The sequence below is a fragment of the Quercus lobata genome, chromosome 8 (genome assembly GCF_001633185.2).
Source record: "Quercus lobata isolate SW786 chromosome 8, ValleyOak3.0 Primary Assembly, whole genome shotgun sequence".
In the NCBI taxonomy this organism is placed as follows: domain Eukaryota; kingdom Viridiplantae; phylum Streptophyta; class Magnoliopsida; order Fagales; family Fagaceae; genus Quercus; species Quercus lobata.
Window position 1 is genome coordinate 3,682,045 of NC_044911.1, and position 19,070 is coordinate 3,701,114.

General features: G+C 39.8%; 1 protein-coding gene across 2 annotated transcripts; it reads left to right on the forward strand.

Annotated features, from left to right (window-relative positions):
- The first annotated feature begins 1,513 nt into the window (after positions 1–1,513).
- LOC115954547 (cellulose synthase-like protein E6) lies at positions 1,514–18,421 on the forward strand. 2 transcript variants are annotated; one of them, XM_031072423.1, is made up of 8 exons: positions 1,515–1,985; positions 2,738–3,056; positions 4,262–4,402; positions 16,126–16,257; positions 16,489–16,701; positions 16,799–17,023; positions 17,103–17,450; positions 17,759–18,421. In XM_031072423.1, the coding sequence occupies exons 1-8, from the start codon at positions 1,702–1,704 to the stop codon at positions 18,302–18,304; spliced, it is 2,208 nt and encodes a 735-aa protein (XP_030928283.1). In that variant the 5' UTR covers positions 1,515–1,701; the 3' UTR covers positions 18,305–18,421. The 2 variants fall into 2 exon arrangements, with proteins under 2 accessions (XP_030928284.1, XP_030928283.1); XM_031072424.1 differs by lacking the exon at positions 16,489–16,701 and having other exon boundaries at positions 1,514–1,985.
- Positions 18,422–19,070: the final 649 nt, after the last annotated feature.

Sequence of the window (19,070 nt, forward strand, 5' to 3'; positions counted from 1 at the left end):
GGTTAGAAATAACAAAGAAACTCTATTGACCCACCTCCTATATCAACACACAAGCCTTTCCCACAGACGGCGCCAATTGTCAGGACACGATTCGTAACGAACCGTAGCGGTGTGGGGTTCGCACGTAAAAAGGCCCAAAACAATATCATTTGTAGAGCGTGGGTTTAGAAGGCTAGGCCTTAGTCACCAGGCGGTGGGTTTTTCGTGGTATTCGTACGTGTCTAGGTTATCTTCACCCATGGAGTCTTTCTCCTGGAGGTGGGCTGGGAGGCTCTGGTTTTTGGCCATTTTTCCCAGCCTCTTCTTTAGGTTACTTATTTTTCCTTTTATATTTGCCTGCGTTCATTGTCCTTCGTCCACGTATAGGGTCAACCTTTCCAAGATTGATACTTGTCCCATCAGCCCATATTCAAAGTCGTTGGGGGTGGTTGTAAAAGCCAAAGAATGCGGCTCTGTCAGGTTCAGAGCATTGAATGGCAGTAAGGGCAGCTTTCCCTGAATATTTTAGATCTTTCTTCCAAGTTTCAGTCCTATACCGTTTTTACCCCTCTTTCTGGGGGGACTTTGGGTCTGCCGAGGACTGAACTGCCCTCGGCGGTATCCATAGGCTATCTTGTCGAGCTTGGGCCATAGCCCTCCTAGGCATGGGCCTTTGGATTCTCCCCGGGTAGATGGGCCTAGCCCATAAATCATTTGGGCCCCACAATAAATATATATAAAAGTTTATATATAGTGATATTCTTAAGATGATATATTACTATTGATACCTGGTATTGAAATACTTCATTCCTCTAATAAAACCAAAATAATATCTAATTAGTATTGACTACTTTTTTATTCTAACTACTTTTCCTTGACTCTCTCAAAAAAAAAAAACAAAAAAAAAAAACTACTTTTTATTGAACCTCATATGGTGCATCTTTTGTGCAATGAGATTGACCAATATCATAATACAGATAATAATAAGTTTTTGTAACAAATTTATAAAACTATTCTTTTAAGAGAAAATATAGATTTATAACTTTTTTTTGCCACAATTATGTCACAACTTTAATATAATAGAATATGAGTAGTAAAAAAAAATAAAAAAAATTATGGATTCATATGAAAATAATAAGTAATTCATTTATAGTCTACCACATTAAAATTATAACAAAAATAGTTGTGATATTAAAACTACGTACTTTTATTGATACAATGGGAGGATAGCATGTAATTCCCACCAATAAAAGAGAAAAGCTATTTCTTATCAAATTATTAATGTGTAAAAAAGTTCATATAATTACCGAAATTTAGAATTGTTTATATATTGGTAGACAGTAATACGTGATTTTCCTCACATAATATAGAAAAATTCGTCCTCTCAAATAGTGCTATATATAAATATGCCTGTCCCATGGTGCAGAATAATTTGTCCTCATTCAAATGGTAGTATACTATGTACAGAAAAAATCTTATATGCCCTGACGCCTTGTCCCGAGTCACAAGTCAATGGAAGAAATAACCGTTTAGAATTGTTTAGAATTTTTTTTTTTTTTTTTACTCAATGGAAGAAATAACTGTCTGCAATAATTGCTATGGGAAATATTACAAATAGAACGTCTTCAATAATTGCTGTAAATACCGTAACCACATGAATATTTGATATTGTTGCATCAAGTCTGCAAGATTTTTTAGTGTAAGCACACAGACGGAGATCATATGGGAAAGGAAGGTGGTGAAGAAGATGCACTTCCATTGTTTGAGACAAAAGAAGCAAGATTTGTAGGTGCATATAAGGTGTTAGCTTTCACAGTCTTTGTGGGAATATGTTTGATATGGGTTTACAGATTGACACACATGCCAAGAGCTGGAGAACAAGGGAGATGGGCTTGGATTGGTATGTTCATGGCTGAGCTATGCTTCGGTTTGTACTGGATACTCACTCAGTCTTGTCGTTTTAAGGTTGTTTACCATTACCCTTTCAAGGAAAGACTCTCATACAGGTTAGACCTCTCTCTCTCTCTCTCTCTTGAATATAGTATGAGGTTTTGTCTGTAAAATTTTAGATATAACAATGATGAAAAATTGTTTTATGAAGTATCATGTAGATGCAACAGTGTATAGAGTTCATCAAATATGAGAGAGGCACTCTATTAGTTGATATCATGATAGGATATGGCGGTAAATATTTGTAGAGACCAACCATATATTTCACTAAATACATCTTGAATATAAAGGTTCTTTTGGATAGAAGTATTTGCCAAGAAATATTTTGATTTCAAAATTTGGTTTTGATCAATAGATTATTACATAAAGTGTGAAAAAATTATACATTTTTTTTTCTATCGAAAAAAAATTCATGAATGAATAGTTTAAACCTTATTAATATGTATATTGAAAATGCTTAGACGGTAAGAATTAAGATATTAGAGGTTAGAGTTGATGCGGTGGTAAGTGTCTTTCATAAAGTTGTGGGTTAGTCAAATATAATAATGTCTTTCTCTGTCTTATTAACGTACGCTGACAATTACTTGCAATATGTTATTTTTTGTCAAATGAATGACACAGCAGGAATCATGTGTTATTGGAAGAGATATTCTTGTTATTAGATCAAAATCCTTTTCTCAAAAAAAAAGAAAAAAAAAAAAGGGAAGATTGAAATCCTTACCATATTTCTTAGAACAAATTTTTAACTTTCTTGGGTAAAATCTCTTTTTTTTTTCCCCTCAAAATACATTTTCTTTGCATGCTACAGATACAAAGACCAGTTACCGAGTGTTGACATTTTCGTCTGTACAGCAGACCCTAAGATGGAGCCACCAACGTTGGTGATCAACACCATTTTTTCAGTCATGTCATACAATTATCCACCTGAGAATTTAAGCATTTATCTTTCTGATGATGGTGCGTCAGAGCTGACATATTATGCTCTCCTAGAGGCCTCTAGTTTCTCTAAGCACTGGATACCCTTTTGCAAAAAATTCAATATCCAACCAAGGTCCCCGAGTGCCTACTTTGCTCAGCAAATTGATGTTCAAGACATCACATATGGCCAAGAATGGTTGGCTATGAAGGCAAGTTTATGATATGTTTAGTTTTGCTAGTTTAATCATATTAGAGTGTATGGGTTGGGTTTAAAATATTTTTCAACCGAACCCAATCATTAAATTGAGAAATCTCCAATTCGATCAATCCATTGATTTATGGTAGCTATATAAAAAAAACCCAACACAAATTGTACGGATTAAGTTGTGGTCAATTTGTTAGTCCTAATAAAAATAATTTGGCCTTCATTCAACTATTTAAACTCATCATTCAGTAAATGATTGCAATTGACACAATAATTAGGCCTAAAATTGCAACTTCATCAAAATTAAGTCTCAAAATACCAAAGTTATCAAGCTAAGAAATTTTAAACTAAATCTCAGAATTCAAAATAAAGCAAACTAAAAAAAATTTAAATTACATATATTCTTTAAACCATATATAACGTGGATTGAGTATAGTTATTCGGGATGAAAATTTTGTCAACTCAAACCTGACCCAATTGAAGCTTCAAAAATGAAAAATTCAAAACCTAACCCAACCCATAATCCATGACTAAAATACATTTTAATCCCTCTAACTTTAGAGTTGTCATTAGTTTTTTGGTCCTTTAAAGTTGCAATTAACCTCTCTAAACTTTCAAATTGCTCCTAATTTGCCCTTTTTCAAGTTATGTTAACTATTGACCATTAACTATCCTAAAAAGACTTATATAAAGAAAATAAACACTAGGAACCAAAGTGATAGAAATTTGAAAGTTCAATAGATTAATTGTAAATTTTAAAACTTTGGGGACCAAAACTAAAAGAACACCAAAGTTAGAGAAACTAAAATGTATTTTAATCAAATTTTATTAGCTCAATAATACCCTTAAGCCATTTACCTATTTCAGTTGGTCCATGTTTGATAGAATTTTCCTTAATTTGAGAAAAACTCCTCAAACCCACTGCATAAAAAAAAAAATTAAAACAACCATCTAAATAATTATGTCACTTATTTAGGTGACTTAATTGGTCATGTAAAACACAAATAGTAATTTAAATTACTACAAAATAGACTGGGGCAATTCCTATTGCATTAATATTTACTGGCATGAGCTACAATATGTACATTCTACAAAGGCCAAAACCATGGCACAAGGCATGAACTAATAAATTTCATGATCTCTAAGCTAGAATAACTGATTTTTCGTGATGACAAAATGGACTGATGAGATTTTTATGTGCTTTTAAAGAAACTATACAAAGAAATGGAAGATCGCATTGACTTAGTTGTTGAAATGGGCAAGATTCCAAAAGAAACAAGGGATCGACACAAAGGATTTTTAGAATGGAACTCCAAAGTAACAAAGCAGGATCACCAATCAATTGTACAGGTAATTCTTGTATTCTTGTTTATGATAAAATTTTAATTTCTATTAATTGATACATGAAACATGGTAAAAAAGAGGGAAAAATCCCTTGAGGAAGTCATGACTCATGTCTAGGGGTGGGAAAAAAATTTGAGCTACAAGTTTAATAGCATTTTGTTACTACCTAAAAAAAAAAAAAAAAATCAAACAAGCTACCTTGAGTCAAAATCTATAGGGATATTAGGCCTGGGAGTCTGTTATTTGTTTGTGTTATGGATTTAGGGTCCAATCCAAAAACAAGGGTTTGTCCGAGGGCGAGAAATCTTTGTTAGGCAAGGTTGTGTTAGTGAATAAAGGTCAACTTTGACCACTATGGCCCAGAGGATGGGCCGAGGATAAATTCATCCTTAGTTAACCAAGGCCGAGTTTTAAGAAAGGTTGTCTGTCACTCAGGAGTAATATTCCAAGAAGTCTTGTCGGTAGTGATAAGCATTGTTAGAGTGGTGATCAGAAGAATGCCCTAAAATATCTAAAGAGAAAGCAGCTACCACCACATTAAATGCACTGCAGCTAACACCTTGGCCGCATTAATGTGGAGGTGATACCTGAACAGTGTATTTCAGCCTTACAGCTATTACGTGAAGACTTATGAAAGGTATAGATGGGACAAGTATCAACACCAACCGGCTAACACGCACGTGGAAGAAGGAGAAGAGAAGGAAGGAGAGTATATAAAGAAAGGGGGGAAACAAGAGAGAGGGATCAAGAATTCACAAGAAAAAAGACTGTAACATCTAAGAACTAAACTTGAGATCAATACATAAGATCAGACCTCCTCGGATCTTTCCGAGGACGATTTTTCTTCAATACGAGCCTTTTTCCTTTTCATTCTCCTATGATCTGAATCCATTTTTGTGTTTGTTTGATCAATTAAAGCCCAGTATCCAAACTCATTCTCTACAAATTCATTGTTTTGGGCTTTTTGGGCCTACGTCTATCCACGTAGTGGGCTAGGAGTTCAAATCTGGTCCTTACAATTAGCGCCGTTTGTGGGGATACTGGTGTTTTAGTGATTTTGACTTTCAAAGATGGAAGGTTCAGGTCCACACCAAGGAGAATCTTAGGGGTATCAGCGTTAAGATCACTTTCGTGATCTTGAACAGCAAAGGGACCGGGAGGGAAGTGTACATGGTAAAAGCCATGTTTCTCATGAGGAGAATGCCAAAAACATGCAGAGGGAGATTGATCATCTGAAAAGAATCTTGCGCCATGAACGACGAAAGCGGGCTCCATCCAATCCTGACTTCTCTTCTAGTAGTGAAGAGAATGGTAGCTATAGGTGTAGATTAAGGACTCCTCCTAACGAGTCTTTCTCATATGATGAGGATTACCATTATGAGCGCAAAAACAAAAATTTGTCCTCGGTCGGCTTGGGAAACAACGCTATGAGTAAAGCACTTAACCAGATTTCCAAGTCACATTTCACGCGCTGGATTAAGAGAGGGAGTCTTCCTCAACGGTTTTCCCAACCCACGCTCACCATGTACAACGGAAGAATAGACCCTGTGGAGCATGTTAGCCACTTCAATCAAAGGATGGCTGTATACTCCAAGAACGAGCCTTTGATGTGCAAGGTATTCCAGTCCAGTTTGGGGCCTGTGGCAATGAGGTGGTTTGATAGTCTGAGGGCAAGTTCCATTGATTCCTTCAAGGAACTCGCTTAAGTGTTTGAATCCCGCTTTATCACGTGTAGCAGGGTTCTTCGGCCTTTAGCTTCTTTATTGTCTTTGTCCATGAGAGAAGGAGAAACCTTAAAGATATATTCGGATAAATATTGGGAGATGTTCAACGAGATAGATGGTGATAATGATGATGTTGCCATCAGCACTTTCAAGCACGGCCTGCCTGCCCAGCATGGTTTAAGGAAGTCTTTAACTAAAAAACCTGTAACCAGTATACGCCAACTCATTGATCGGATTGACAAGTACAAGAGGGTTGAGGATAACCAACGACAAGAAAGGGGAAAGGGCAAGGTTATCCCTCAAGAGAGAAGGGATTTCAGGTCGGACCGTTATAATAATAATAAACCTCGTAGGGATTTTACTGGGCAGTCCGAGTCTGCAGCCCCTCAAGTGGAAAATACTGTGTTCAGTGATCTTGTGCATTAAGTGTTGGAGAAAATCAAGAACGAGCCATATTTCAAATGGCCAAACAAGATGAGTGGAGACCCATTAAGGCATAATCAAAGTCTTCATTGTCAGTACCACCAGGAGTGGGGACACACCACCTAGGACTGCCGTACATTGTGGAATCATTTGGAGCAGCTAGTCAAAGAGGGAAGGTTGCAGAATCTTTTGTGCCGTCCAAACAGGCAAAGAGACCAGTCAAGGTCCGGGACTCAGGTGAATGCTTCTTCAAGGCCCCCTATAGGCACAATTAATGTCATCTTTTCTGCACCTGGGAGGACTGGCTTACGGCCCTCCAGGGTGATGTCTATAGCTCGACTTCCGGCCGAGGACGTTAATTCTGGGCCGAAGAGTGCCAAAGTGGAGATTCGACCGGCGTTGAGTTTCTCGGATGAAGATAAGGCAAGAACCATTAAACCACATGATGATACTTTGGTGGTAACCCTCAGAATTGGGGGGGGGGGGGTATGATGTGAAGAAAGTGATGGTAGACCAAGATAGTTGTGTGGAAGTCATGTATCTTGACCTATATAAGGGACTAAATTTAAAACTTGAAGATCTCACAACCTATAATTCGCCTTTAGTTGGCTTTGATGGGAAGCTTATTGTCCCGAAGGGCCAAATTAGGTTACTCGTACAGGCTGGCTCAGAAGTGGTAGAGGTGGACTTCATAGTAGTAGATGCATACTCCCCCTATACAGCAATTGTCGCCAGACCCTGGCTTCACACCTTGGGGGCTATCTCTTCAACCTTACATCAAAAGATTAAATATCCGTCAGGAGACCGAATTAAGGAGCTGGTAAGGAGCCAATCAATGGCTAGGCAGTGCCTTGTGTTTGCAATTTTACATCAATCGGCGGCTGAATCCTCGACCTCAGCTAAAGAGGACTTATAGCAGTTAAAGTCAAAGGAATTACCTGCGAAGGGGCTAGCCGAGGAGGCTAAATGTGAAGATTTGGAGAAATTTACCCTAGGTGATGATTCGGAGAAATATTTTCAAGTAGGAGCTCAGTTGCCACCTCAGGAGAAAGAGGAGTTGGTGGAGTTTCTCAAGAGGAATGTCGATGTATTCGCTTGGAATGCTTATGAAGCTCCAGGAGTGGATCCGAGCTTCATTTGCCATCATCTGAATGTTAACCCATCCATCACCCCAAAGAAGCAGCCGCCTCGACGTTCATCCAAGGAACACTCTGATGCTGTCAAGGACGAGGTGATGAAACTTAAACAGGTTGGGGCTATTAAAGAGGTCTTTTACCTTGAATGGCTAGCTAATACAGTGGTGGTGAAAAGGAAGACTGGAAAATGGCGCGTATGTGTAGATTTTACGGATTTGAACAAAGCTTGCCCAAAGGACCCTTTCCCAATGTCTCGAATTGATCAGTTGGTGGATGCTAATGTGGGTCATCCTCGGATGAGCTTTCTCAATGCCTTTCAAGGGTACCATTAGATCCCTTTAGCTCTGGATGACCAAGAGAAGACAGTTTTTGTCACTCCTATTGGAAACTATCATTATAAGGTGATACCTTTTGGTTTGAAGAATGCTGGGGCTATTTATCAGAGGATGATGACTAGGATGTTTGAACCTCAGTTGGGACAAAAAATCGAAATTTATATCGATGATATGGTGGTAAAGAGCAAGGTGGAGTCCAATCATGTCGGCGATCTTGGAAATATTTTTGAAATCTTAAGGAGACACAAGTTACGACTTAATGCTTCTAAGTGTTCTTTTGGTGCCGGATCAAGGAAGTTTTTGGGCTACATGGTCACGCACTGCAGAATTGAAGTCAACCCTAACCAAATTAAGGTGATTAACAATTTGCAATCATCTCGGAATCCCAAGGAAGTTTAGAGACTTACAGGGATGACTGTTGCTCTAAATTAATTCATCTCTCAGTCAGTGGACAGATGCAGGCCCTTCTTTCAGTTATTGAACAAGTGGAAGGGGTTCGAATGGACCGACGAGTGTGCTCTGGTCTTCCAGCAGTTGAAAGAATACATTTCTCAGCCACCAATTATGTCAAGTCTTGAGGTGGATGAAGTTCTGTTTGCCTACATTGCGGTGGCCTCCCACGCAGTTAGTTTGGTCCTAATACAGGATGATAATGGCGTAAAGAGACCGGTTTATTATGTGAGCAAGTCCCTACATGAGGCAGAAGTCCATTACTTACCATTAGAAAGGGCCATTCTAGCCATGGTGCATGCTACGCGCAAGCTTCGCCACTACTTTCAGTCACACACAGTTGTGGCCTTAACCCAACTCCCACTTAAAACCCTACTTAGTAGTGCTGATTACACATGAAGAATTGCGAAATGGGGTACAATTCTAGGGGCTTTTGACATTAAGTATATGCCTCGTACCTCGGTAAAGAGTCAGGTCCTAGCTGACCTAGTAGCCGAGTTTACTGAAATCCCAGTAGAAGAAAGGGCTAATGAGCAAAACATGGATGGAAAATCAGTTGGGGTAATCTCTATGCTAGAACCTTTGTCCTGGAAGGTCTACGTAGACAGTGCAGCGAATCACAGGGGATCTGGTGTGTGGCTAGTCTTAGTATCTCCAGAGAGGATCATGATTGAAAAATCCTCAAGATTGGGCTTCTCGGCTACAAACAATGAAGATGAATATGAGCTCTGTTGGAAGGGATGATCATGGTACAAAAAATGGGTGGAAAAGTAGTGGAATTGTTCTCCGATTCAAGATTGGTTGTTGGCCAAGTCCAGGGGGAGTTAGGAGCCAAAAATCCCAGAATGGAAGAGTACTTAAACCAGGTTAGACATTTATAGTCTAAGTTTGAGTCTTTTAATTTATCACAAGTCCCTAGAAGTAAAAATACACATGCGAACTCTCTGGCCACACTGGCTACCTTCTCAGGGCAAAGTTTACCTTAGGTAATCCTTATAGAAGACTTATGTAAGCCTACCGAGGCCAGAAGAACCATGGCCAATGTTCATCAAATAAGGGCAGGTCCCAGTTGGATGGACTCTATTGTATTGTTCCTCAAGGAAGAGGTTTTGCTAGAGGATAAGTCCGAAGCTAACAAAGTGAGAAGAAAGGCTCCTCGGTTCTGGCTATTCGAGGACCAGAAGTTGTATAAAAGATCTTTTTTTGGCCCGTATCTACTGTGTGTACACCCGGAAGCGATTGAGCTAATCTTGGAGGAATTGCATGAAGGAATTTGTGGAAGCCATACGGGGGGCAGGTCCCTATCACATAGGGCTCTTACGCAAGGCTACTGGTGGCCGAAGATGCAAAAAGAAGCACAGGACTATGCAAAGAAGTGTGACCAGTGTCAAAGGTTTGCCCCAAACATTCACCAACCTAGAGGAGTTCTTAATCCTTTGTCTAGTCCTTGGCCTTTCGCATAATGGGGCTTGGATATTGTAGGTCCATTCCCAAAGGCAGCAGGGAATAAGAGGTATTTGTTGGTCGGTATAGATTATTTCACCAAGTGGGTTGAAGCTGAACCGCTTGCAAACATCAGGGATGTGGATGCTAAGTGATTTATTTGGAAAAATATTGCTACTAGGTTTGGAGTCCCCCATACTTTTATCTCGAACAATGGACTCCAATTTGATAGTAAAGCCTTTAGGAGGTACTGTTGCGATCTGGGAATAAAGAATAGATATTCCACCCCGGCATATTTGTAGGGAAATGGGCAAGCTGAAGTTGTCAACAAAGTCATAGTAAGTGGACTCAAAAAAAGGCTTGATGATGCAAAGGGGAAGTGGGTAGAAGAGCTGTCACATTTTTTATGGACTTACCGGACTACACCTCGTAGGTCCACAGGTTAAACCCCTTTTTCCATGACTTATGGGGTCGAGGTTGTAATTCCTCTAGAGACCGGATTCCCTACACTGAGAACAAGTTCCTTTACTTCGAACAATAATGATGAACTATTGGACAGAAGCTTGGACTTAGTTGAAGAGCCAAGGGAAAATGCCACGGTCCAATTGGCCTATTACCAACACAAGCTCAAATAAGGATATGATGTCAATGTGAAACTAAGGTCACTGACAGTGGGAGACTTGGTCTTAAGAAAGGTTGTGGGAGCTGCAAAGAACCCGGCGTGGGGAAAATTGGGACCCAATTGGGAAGGGCCATATCGTATCACATCGATGGCTGGAATAGGTGCCTATTACCTTGAAGATTTGGAGGAAAAAGCTGTACCACGACCCTGAAATGTACATAATCTTAGAGATACTATTATTAATAAAGGCTTCCTTCACCCAATTTGGGTTTGCTATATTATGTGTCGTACGTTTTTCACCAATTATCTAAGTATTAAATAGAACCTTAGCTATGCCTGGTTCCTCGAATCATCTGCTTTGGGAAAATTAATACTTCCTGGCATCAATTTAAGTATCAAACAGAACCTTGGTCATGCCTGGATCCTCGGACCACATACCTTGGGAAAATTGATATCTTTTAATTATTTTTCTAAGTGTTAAATAGAATCTCAACTATGCTTGGTTCCTCGGACCATCTGCTTTGGGAAAATTAACACATCATGACAATTATCTAAGTATTAAACAAAACCTTAGTTATGCTTGGTTTCTCGGATCATCTGCTTTGGGAAAATTAATACTTCCTGGCATCAATTTAAGTATCAAATAGAACCTTGATCGTGCCTGGATCCTCGGACCACATACCTTGGGAAAATTGATATCTTTTGATTATTTTTTCAAAGTGTTAAACAGAACCTCAACTATGCCTGGTTCCTCGGACCATCTGCTTTGGAAAAATTAACACATTATAATAACTACCTGAGTGTCAAGGAGAAACCTGGTTGTGCCTGGATCCTCGGACGACATGCCTTGGATAGATTAATCTTTCCCTTCGAATGGCTATATGTTAGGGCAAAATCTTGTTCATAACGAACTTTGTAAAATATATGTTTTTACAGTAAGTCTGTTTCCTTTGTTAGCTACTTTGTTACCAGGTGTAATCACTCTAAACAACAATGATGTTCATTGCGTCAAGAGTTCCAAATGGATGCCCATGAGCATCACTTAAAGCATTTACGAGCATACCTGTATTTATGTAAAAGTTGACCATCTCTTTGACCCTCATTAGTACCACTCACACCTATATGCATACTACAATGCTGTGTGTGTTCATAGAATTAGGTTTATGTTTTGCCGAGGTGATTAACTTAATAAAATTCACCTGCTTTTGCTACTAATCAATATGAAGAAAGACAATTGCCTTTTGCTCGAGTAGATTAATGAAAGAAATGCTACCTCATCATTATTTTTAAGTGTTAGCTAAAATGGAAATGATATCAGCTTTAGTGCAGAAATCACAAGAAGAAAGGAAATATCCATAAACTTTCATTAAATAAAAGCCTTCAAATAAGGCAGAACAAGTACAAAAAAGATAGATTGGTTACAAACTGAAGAAGAAGAAGAAGAAGAAAAAAAAGAAAAAAAAAAAAGGAAAAAAAGGGAGAACGGGGTCAGCCAATTTCTTCATCCTTATTACAAGTTTGTCCTTTGGATCCTTGGGAGGCTGAGTACTAGTCGATGTGGTGGACAGCATGGCATCTTTCAGACCCACTTTTGGGGGTATGGAGAGGGTTGCCAACACCAACTCCATATTCTAGGAAGCCTCTTTGTCTTTAGGATCCTTTGGAGCCGTTGGAGGCAAGTTAGAGCCATGGGCTACTTCTTTGTTGCCTTCTTCTGCCTCTGTAGTACCCTTGGCTTGCTGAACCCTTTCTAGAGAAGCATCAGCTACAGGAGTATCCTTGGGTGGGCTGCTTTGAATCTCTCCATCCTTCGAGGACTCGAGGTCGGCCTTGGAGTCTGCGGAGCTTTGAGGGCGTATAGCCGGGGGATAGTAGACACTCTTTGCTTTCCTAAGCACGGAAGAAGCCTCAACCCCGGCTTGGTTGAGGGCTTCGTCCCATGTCAGGTCACAGTAAGTTCTACAGATTGCTAGGACCTCGGCCTTAAGGGCATCCTCAATCTCAGCCACCCCGACCTTGTATCCGTGTTGCTCTGCTGCTTCTTTAGCCTTCACTGCCTCATCCTTGGCCTCTTTGACTAGAGCCTTGGCCTTCTCAACATCCTCCAATTTTTTTGCAAGGCAGCAATCTGCTCCTTAGCAGCAACCCATTTATCCTTGGCACCTCGGAGGAGTAGCTGTTGGCTTTCGGCTTGTTTTTCCACATTCTCTAAGGCAGCCGCGGTGGATTTTCTCTCCTTTATCTCCTCGGTTAGCTTGACTTTCAGCTCTTTGTTACTTTTCTCAGCCACATGGAAGGTATCCACGACTACTTTCTTCCTTCCTTCCTCCTCCTTCATTTTTCGATGGGAGGAGTTTACCATATCTTTGGCCCTAAAGATTGCCTAGGTGGCTTGAGAAGAAAAAGAAGTCAAGTTTAAAAAAAAAAAAAAATAGAAAAGAGGATTTAAAGTTAAAGTAGTTACCATTGCCAGGTCTTTTTAAGCTCGAGAAAAACTTCATGCTGCCTCAGAGACCTGAGGTCAGCCATATCTTTGGGGAGGAGCAAAGTTTGTTCCATGGCATGGGCTATGTAGCCAGCCGTCCCTCCTTAGAAGTCCCAGATTGAAGCTTCACAAGTTAAGGGGGCCCCATTTAGTTCCATGTGCGGAGCCCAGGCTGGAGTTGTAATTGGGTGCTCAACCCTCTTGTTAGCCTTATGAGCCGACCTCATCTGCACGCCCCGGGGATGTTTAGACCCCCTCTAGAGATCACCTTCCTGATGGGGGTGGCTCTTCCCAACATCCATGGCCTCCTTAGCCTTGTCGTCCCTTTTTCTTTTATGGTCGGCAGGGTCGACACGGGTTTGTTGAGCAGGAGAAGGAGTAAGAAGACGAGTCTGAGCTGGAGGCGAAGGAAGTTGGGATTGGTTGGACTTCCCTAATGCTTTTCCCCCAAGTTGGGATTCCAGCAACTCTTGTAGGGTAGACCTCTATTTCCTTTGAATTCCCATCTCGTTTGTTGAGATAATAGCTTCTTCGGCCTCAGGAGCTGAAGGTTGGTAGAAAACCTCGTAAATGTCGTCCGAGTCCGAGACGTCTACTATTTCTTTTTCTTTTTCTTCTTCATCCTTGCCTTCCTCTCTGTTGGTGGGCCGAGAGGGAGTGGACTCACCGGTAGCTAGTTGGAGTGGAAAAGCCTATTTGGGAATGACCTTCGGGATGGTTTGAGAAGCAAGATCACATGTTATGATGGGTTGAGTGAGAAGGGTGCCTTCTGGAATAGGTGCGCCTTCAAGGAGAAGAAAGCCGGGGACAGCTACACTTATGTGGCATAAACGAGGGTCTCTGGCTCTAATCACGCACTTCGGTGCTTAGAAGCTGGATGAGATTGGATAGTACCCCAAAATTAGGTGGGCCACTCACAATTGGCCGTCGTCATGTACGAAAACCTCGGCTTGGAGTATGTTGTCCAAACTCTCTCGGTTGACTAAGCCAAAATTCAGCACGGCAGCGTGTCTATCTGTAAAATCATCAAGAATAAAGAAAATCTTTTGTCAGAAAAGAAAAAGAAAGGACTTGTAAACATAAACGTCCTAAGGACCTAAAACCCCACCTGGCTGTCCCTTTCTTGTCAGGTAGGGGAGGCCATCGTGCCACTCCCCAGACAAAATCAAAAAATCTTTATTTAAGCCCTTGTTGGACTCTGGAAGGCACTGAATCATTCTAACTTCGGGATATCTGGACTTTAGGTAATACCCTTGTCCCTTCAGGTGATGAAGGTTGTAGACCCAGTTGACATCGTGATGGGTGAGTCCTAAACCCATTATCTCGTTGAGAGCATCTACGCACCCTAAAATCCTGAACACATTTGGGGCGCATTGGGTGGGAGCTAATCTATGAGCCCTAAGATAATCTCTGGTCACAGGGCTTATGGGAACCCTCATTCCCCCTTCTATGAGGGCAATCATAGGAATCACGACTTCTCCTTCCTGCCTCTCAACATGCCACTCTCTCTCTTCGCAGTACTTAATACCCACCCCTGGAGGAATCCTATATTGAGCCCTAAAATTTTCTATCTTCTCCTCGGAGTCTACTAGACACTTAAATCTACCAATTCTAGGATGGTTTGAAGAGCCCTAAAGTGGTTGAAAGAAAAAGAATAGAGCTAAGAAGAGGAAAAATATGAAGAACAAAAAATGTATGGAAAAATAAAGAGTAGAGATTTGTGAGGACTTATAAGAGTAAAAAGTGAGTCCTCGGATAGGCTTTTAGTATTTGTAGAAGCTCGGGCAAGGTGAGAAAGTGGGTAGGTTCGAAGTATGTGCGCTAAGAGATAAGGGATTGCTAAGCTAAAGGGAATGTTTGATTTGATTGATATTTATATCAAAGAATTAGCTACAGAGCGGGAAAGTTCCCGCCCGAATCCTAACAGAGTTCTCAACTGTTAGATTTGCATCGCACCGTAGAACGTGGGGAACATAAGGCCGTAAAAATTTAATGAGGAGCACGTCTCGTAAGCTGAAGTGACGAAAACGTGTCTTGGGCAGTTGAAACAGCGTATCTTTGGGACGAGGTGGGACGAAACAAGCACAGAGCAAATCTGGAGACATCGAAATCCTCCTTTCTTCCCGGGGAGCCAGAAAGGAGAATCTCGAGGGGCTATTGTAGGGATATTGGGCTTGGGAGTCCATCATTTGTTTGTGTTATGGATTTAGGGCCCAATCCGAAAAAAAGGGTTTGTCCGAGGACGAGAAATCTTTGTTAGGCAAGGTTGTGTTAGTGAATAAAGGTCAACTTTGACCACTATGGCTTAGAGGATGGGCCGAGGATAAATTCATCCTTAGCTAACCAAGGCCGAGTTTCAAGAAAGGTTGTCTGTCACTCAGGAGTAATATTCCAAGAAGTCTTGTCGGTAGTGGTAAGCATTGTTAGAGTGGTGATCAGAAGAATGCCCTAAAATATCTAAAGAGAAAGCAGCTACCACCACATTAAATGCATTGCAGCTAACACCCTGGCCGCATTAATGTGGAGGTGATACCTGAACAGTGTATTTTAGCCTTATAGCTATTACGTGAAGACTTATGAAAGGTATAGATGGGACAAGTATCAACACTGACCGGCTAACACGCATGTGGAAAAGGGAGAAGAGAAAGAAGGAGAGTATATAAAGAAAGGGGGGAAACAAGAGAGATGGATCAAGAATTCACAAGAAAGAATACTGTAACATTTAAGAACTAAACTTGAAATCAATACATAAGATCAGACCTCCTTGGATCTTTCCGAGGACGATTTTTCTTCAATACAAGCCTTTTTCCTTTTCATTCTCCTATGATCTGAATCCATTTTTGTGTTTGTTTGATCAATTAAAGCCCAATATCCAAACTCATTCTCTACAAATTCATTGTTTTGGGCTTTTTGGGCCTACGTCCATCCACATAGTGGGCTAGGAGTTCAAATCCGGTCCTTACAAAATCATTCCATTAACCGAACAAATTCTCCACCAAAATCTTATAATGCACTCTTTTACAAAATGATTTTACTTATTATATTTTTCTTTTATTTTTATTCAACATTTTTCCTTTTATTTTTATTCAATATTTGTACTTTAATTTATAGATTATAATTGATGGAAGAGATAAAAGCGTGATGGATATTGATGGAGGAAGATTGCCAACACTAGTATACATGGCACGAGAAAAAAGACCCCAATGGCCTCACAACTTCAAAGCTGGGGCTATGAATGCATTGGTAAGATTTCAACTTTTGTACATGCATATGCAAAATATATATATATATATATATATTTTTCCTCTTCAACATATATATGTTTTTGAAGTGAAATGAAAATAAACATACAGAAGAGAAGTTTGATTAGTTTGCAAGTATGTGATATAAGTATTTTGTGGCCATCTTTGCTTGATAATACTCTACTAATTTTTTGTTCACTAGTATTTAGAAGACAATATTTCAAATGTGTAGATAAGAGTGTCTTCAGAGATAAGCAATGCCCCCTTCATCCTCAACTTGGACTGTGACATGTATGCAAATGATGCAGACACAATATGTGAGGCACTATGCTTTTTCATGGATGACAAGAGAGGCCATGAGATCTCTTTTGTGCAATATCCACAAAATTATGACAACATCATGACGAATGACATTTATGGGTGTTCTTTTTCGGTTCCTAGTAATGTGGGTAATCTATGACTATGCCTTTGTTTTCAAGAAGAGAAATCTATATAAATTATTTGGTGGACTAACATGCTATAATTCTTGGTTATATATGAAGATTGAGTTTGCTGGTCTAGATGGATATGGTGCAGCCCCCTATTGTGGCACCGGATGTTTCCATCGAAGAGAGAGTCTTTGTGGAAAGGCGCATTCAAAGGATTACAAAGGAGAATGGAACATAAAAGCCAAAACGAATGCAGATAAAACTATTGATGAATTGGAAAAGGAATCAAAAGTTCTTACTAATTGTATCTATGAGAAGGACACTCAATGGGGGAACAAGGTCTCTCTCTCTCTCTCTCTCTCTCTCTCTTTTTTGTGTGTAGACTTTTAACCTTAAAAATGGTAATTACAAAATGCAGATGGGTCTAATTTATGGGTGCACGTCCGAAGATGTTGTAACTGGTTTGGCTATCCAATGTAGGGGTTGGAAATCAATTCATCATAATCCAAATAGAAAAGCCTTCTTGGGTGTTGCTCCAACTACCTTAGATGCTGCTCTTGTTCAACACAAGAGGTGGTCTGAAGGCATGTTTCAGATATTTTTCTCCAAGTATTGCCCTTTTATGTATGGGCTTGGCAAGATAAAATTGGGTGCCCAGATGGCATATTCAATTTACCTTTTGTTTGCTCCAACTTCCATCCCGACACTCTATTATGTGATTGTTCCTCCTCTTTGCTTGCTCCATGGCATTTCCTTATTCCCTCAGGTTTGTATTTTTATCTTTCTTTTCTCGTTAATAGATTAATGCAGAGTAGACTTCATCAACTAAAAAAATTCTTGCGTATCATGCGCTTAATTTAATGATATATATGTGCTATGCACCTTCAATGGCCCTTAGATTGTGTATTAAAAACAAAAATTTTCATATTGATAAATTTTTGGTTAGTCTAAAACTAAAACTTGTGAGCAACTACATTGCAATAGATCATGCAGAACGAAGGGTACTTCTGTTGACATTTCCTGTTTGACAATATAGAGCTTATTTATACTAATTTCATGGCCGCATCATTCCAGGTTAAAAGCCTATGGTTCTTGCCCATTGCCTATGTTTTTGTAGCCCGAAATGCTTGTGGCATAGCTGAGGCCTTGAGCTGTGGTGATACACTCATAGCTTGGTGGAACTCACAACGAATGTGGGTGTTTCGAAGAACTACTTCATACCTTTTTGGGTTCATTGACGTCGTTAGATGGCAATTAGGCCTATCTAAAACAACATTTACCATCACCACTAAGGTGAATACAGAGGATGTCCTGAAGAGGTATGAGCAAGAAGTAATAGAGTTTGGAAGCTCAACTATTGTGTTTACAATTATAGCATCATTGGCACTACTGCACCTCTTTAGCTTAATTGGGGGAATCACAAAGATTGTTCTTGAATTGGAGTTCAAGTCATTAGAACAATTGATCCTACAAGTTATTCTTAACTTGCTAATTGTCATGATCAACATACCAGTGTACCAAGCACTCTTCATCCGCCATGATAATGGTCGCTTACCATCCTCAATTTTGTTTAAGTCTTTTGTATTAGCTTCACTGGCTTGTTTGATGCCTATAATTTAACACTGTTTACTGTAATGTAGATTGTACCAATCTTAGTATCCATGTGGTATGTATCTCCTTCATTAAAAAACAAAAAAGTGGTATGTATCTCTTCGTTTAAAATATGGTATTGGATTTAACTTGTAATGTTGAAGGTTAGGGCCGAGGTAGTATTCTTTTCTGCTATTTTGGAAATTTAAAAAAGAATGTGGCTAATTGTAGAATTTGGAGTAAAGATATTTGAGAATAAGCAGATAAACAACTATGCTACTTCTTCTTAAAAAAAATGGAATAGGACCAAAGTGGACCAAAGTTGATTTAATGGACTGAATAGGACCAATGTAGACCAAAAATAATTGAAGTGGACCGAATAGAACCAAAGTGGATAGGATGGACCGAAAAGGACTAATGTGTACCAAATAGGATCGAAGTAGACAGAAATAGGACCAAAGTAGACAGAATGGACCGAATAGGACCAATGTAGACCGAATAGGACCAAATAGAACCAAAGTGTACATGGTGGACCGAATAGGACCAAATAGAAGTAAGTGCTTTAAATAGTATAGCGTGATTCATGATAATATTTTAAAGGGAAAGTGAAGTGGTGTACAAACGGGGAGAGAACCTAGGTTAATATTATCGTGGGGAAGAGAGTGAAGGAAGAGAGGCTTGAAAGTTGAAGTGGACCAAATAGAACCAAAGTGGATAGGATGGACCGAATAGGACCAAATGGTATCGAAGTAGACAAAAATAGGACCAATGTAGGCAGAATGGACAGAATAGGACC

What these genes read in the sequence shown, in the direction of transcription:
- LOC115954547 (XM_031072423.1), top strand. Translation starts at nt 1,702, where the DNA reads ATGGGAAAGGAAGGTGGTGAAGAAGATGCACTTCCATTGTTTGAGACA. An exon ending in ATCACCAATCAATTGTACAG is followed by an intron (nt 4,403 to 16,125) that starts GTAATTCTTGTA and finishes TTTAATTTATAG; the next exon opens with ATTATAATTGATGGAAGAGA. An exon ending in ACACTCAATGGGGGAACAAG is followed by an intron (nt 17,024 to 17,102) that starts GTCTCTCTCTCT and finishes TACAAAATGCAG; the next exon opens with ATGGGTCTAATTTATGGGTG.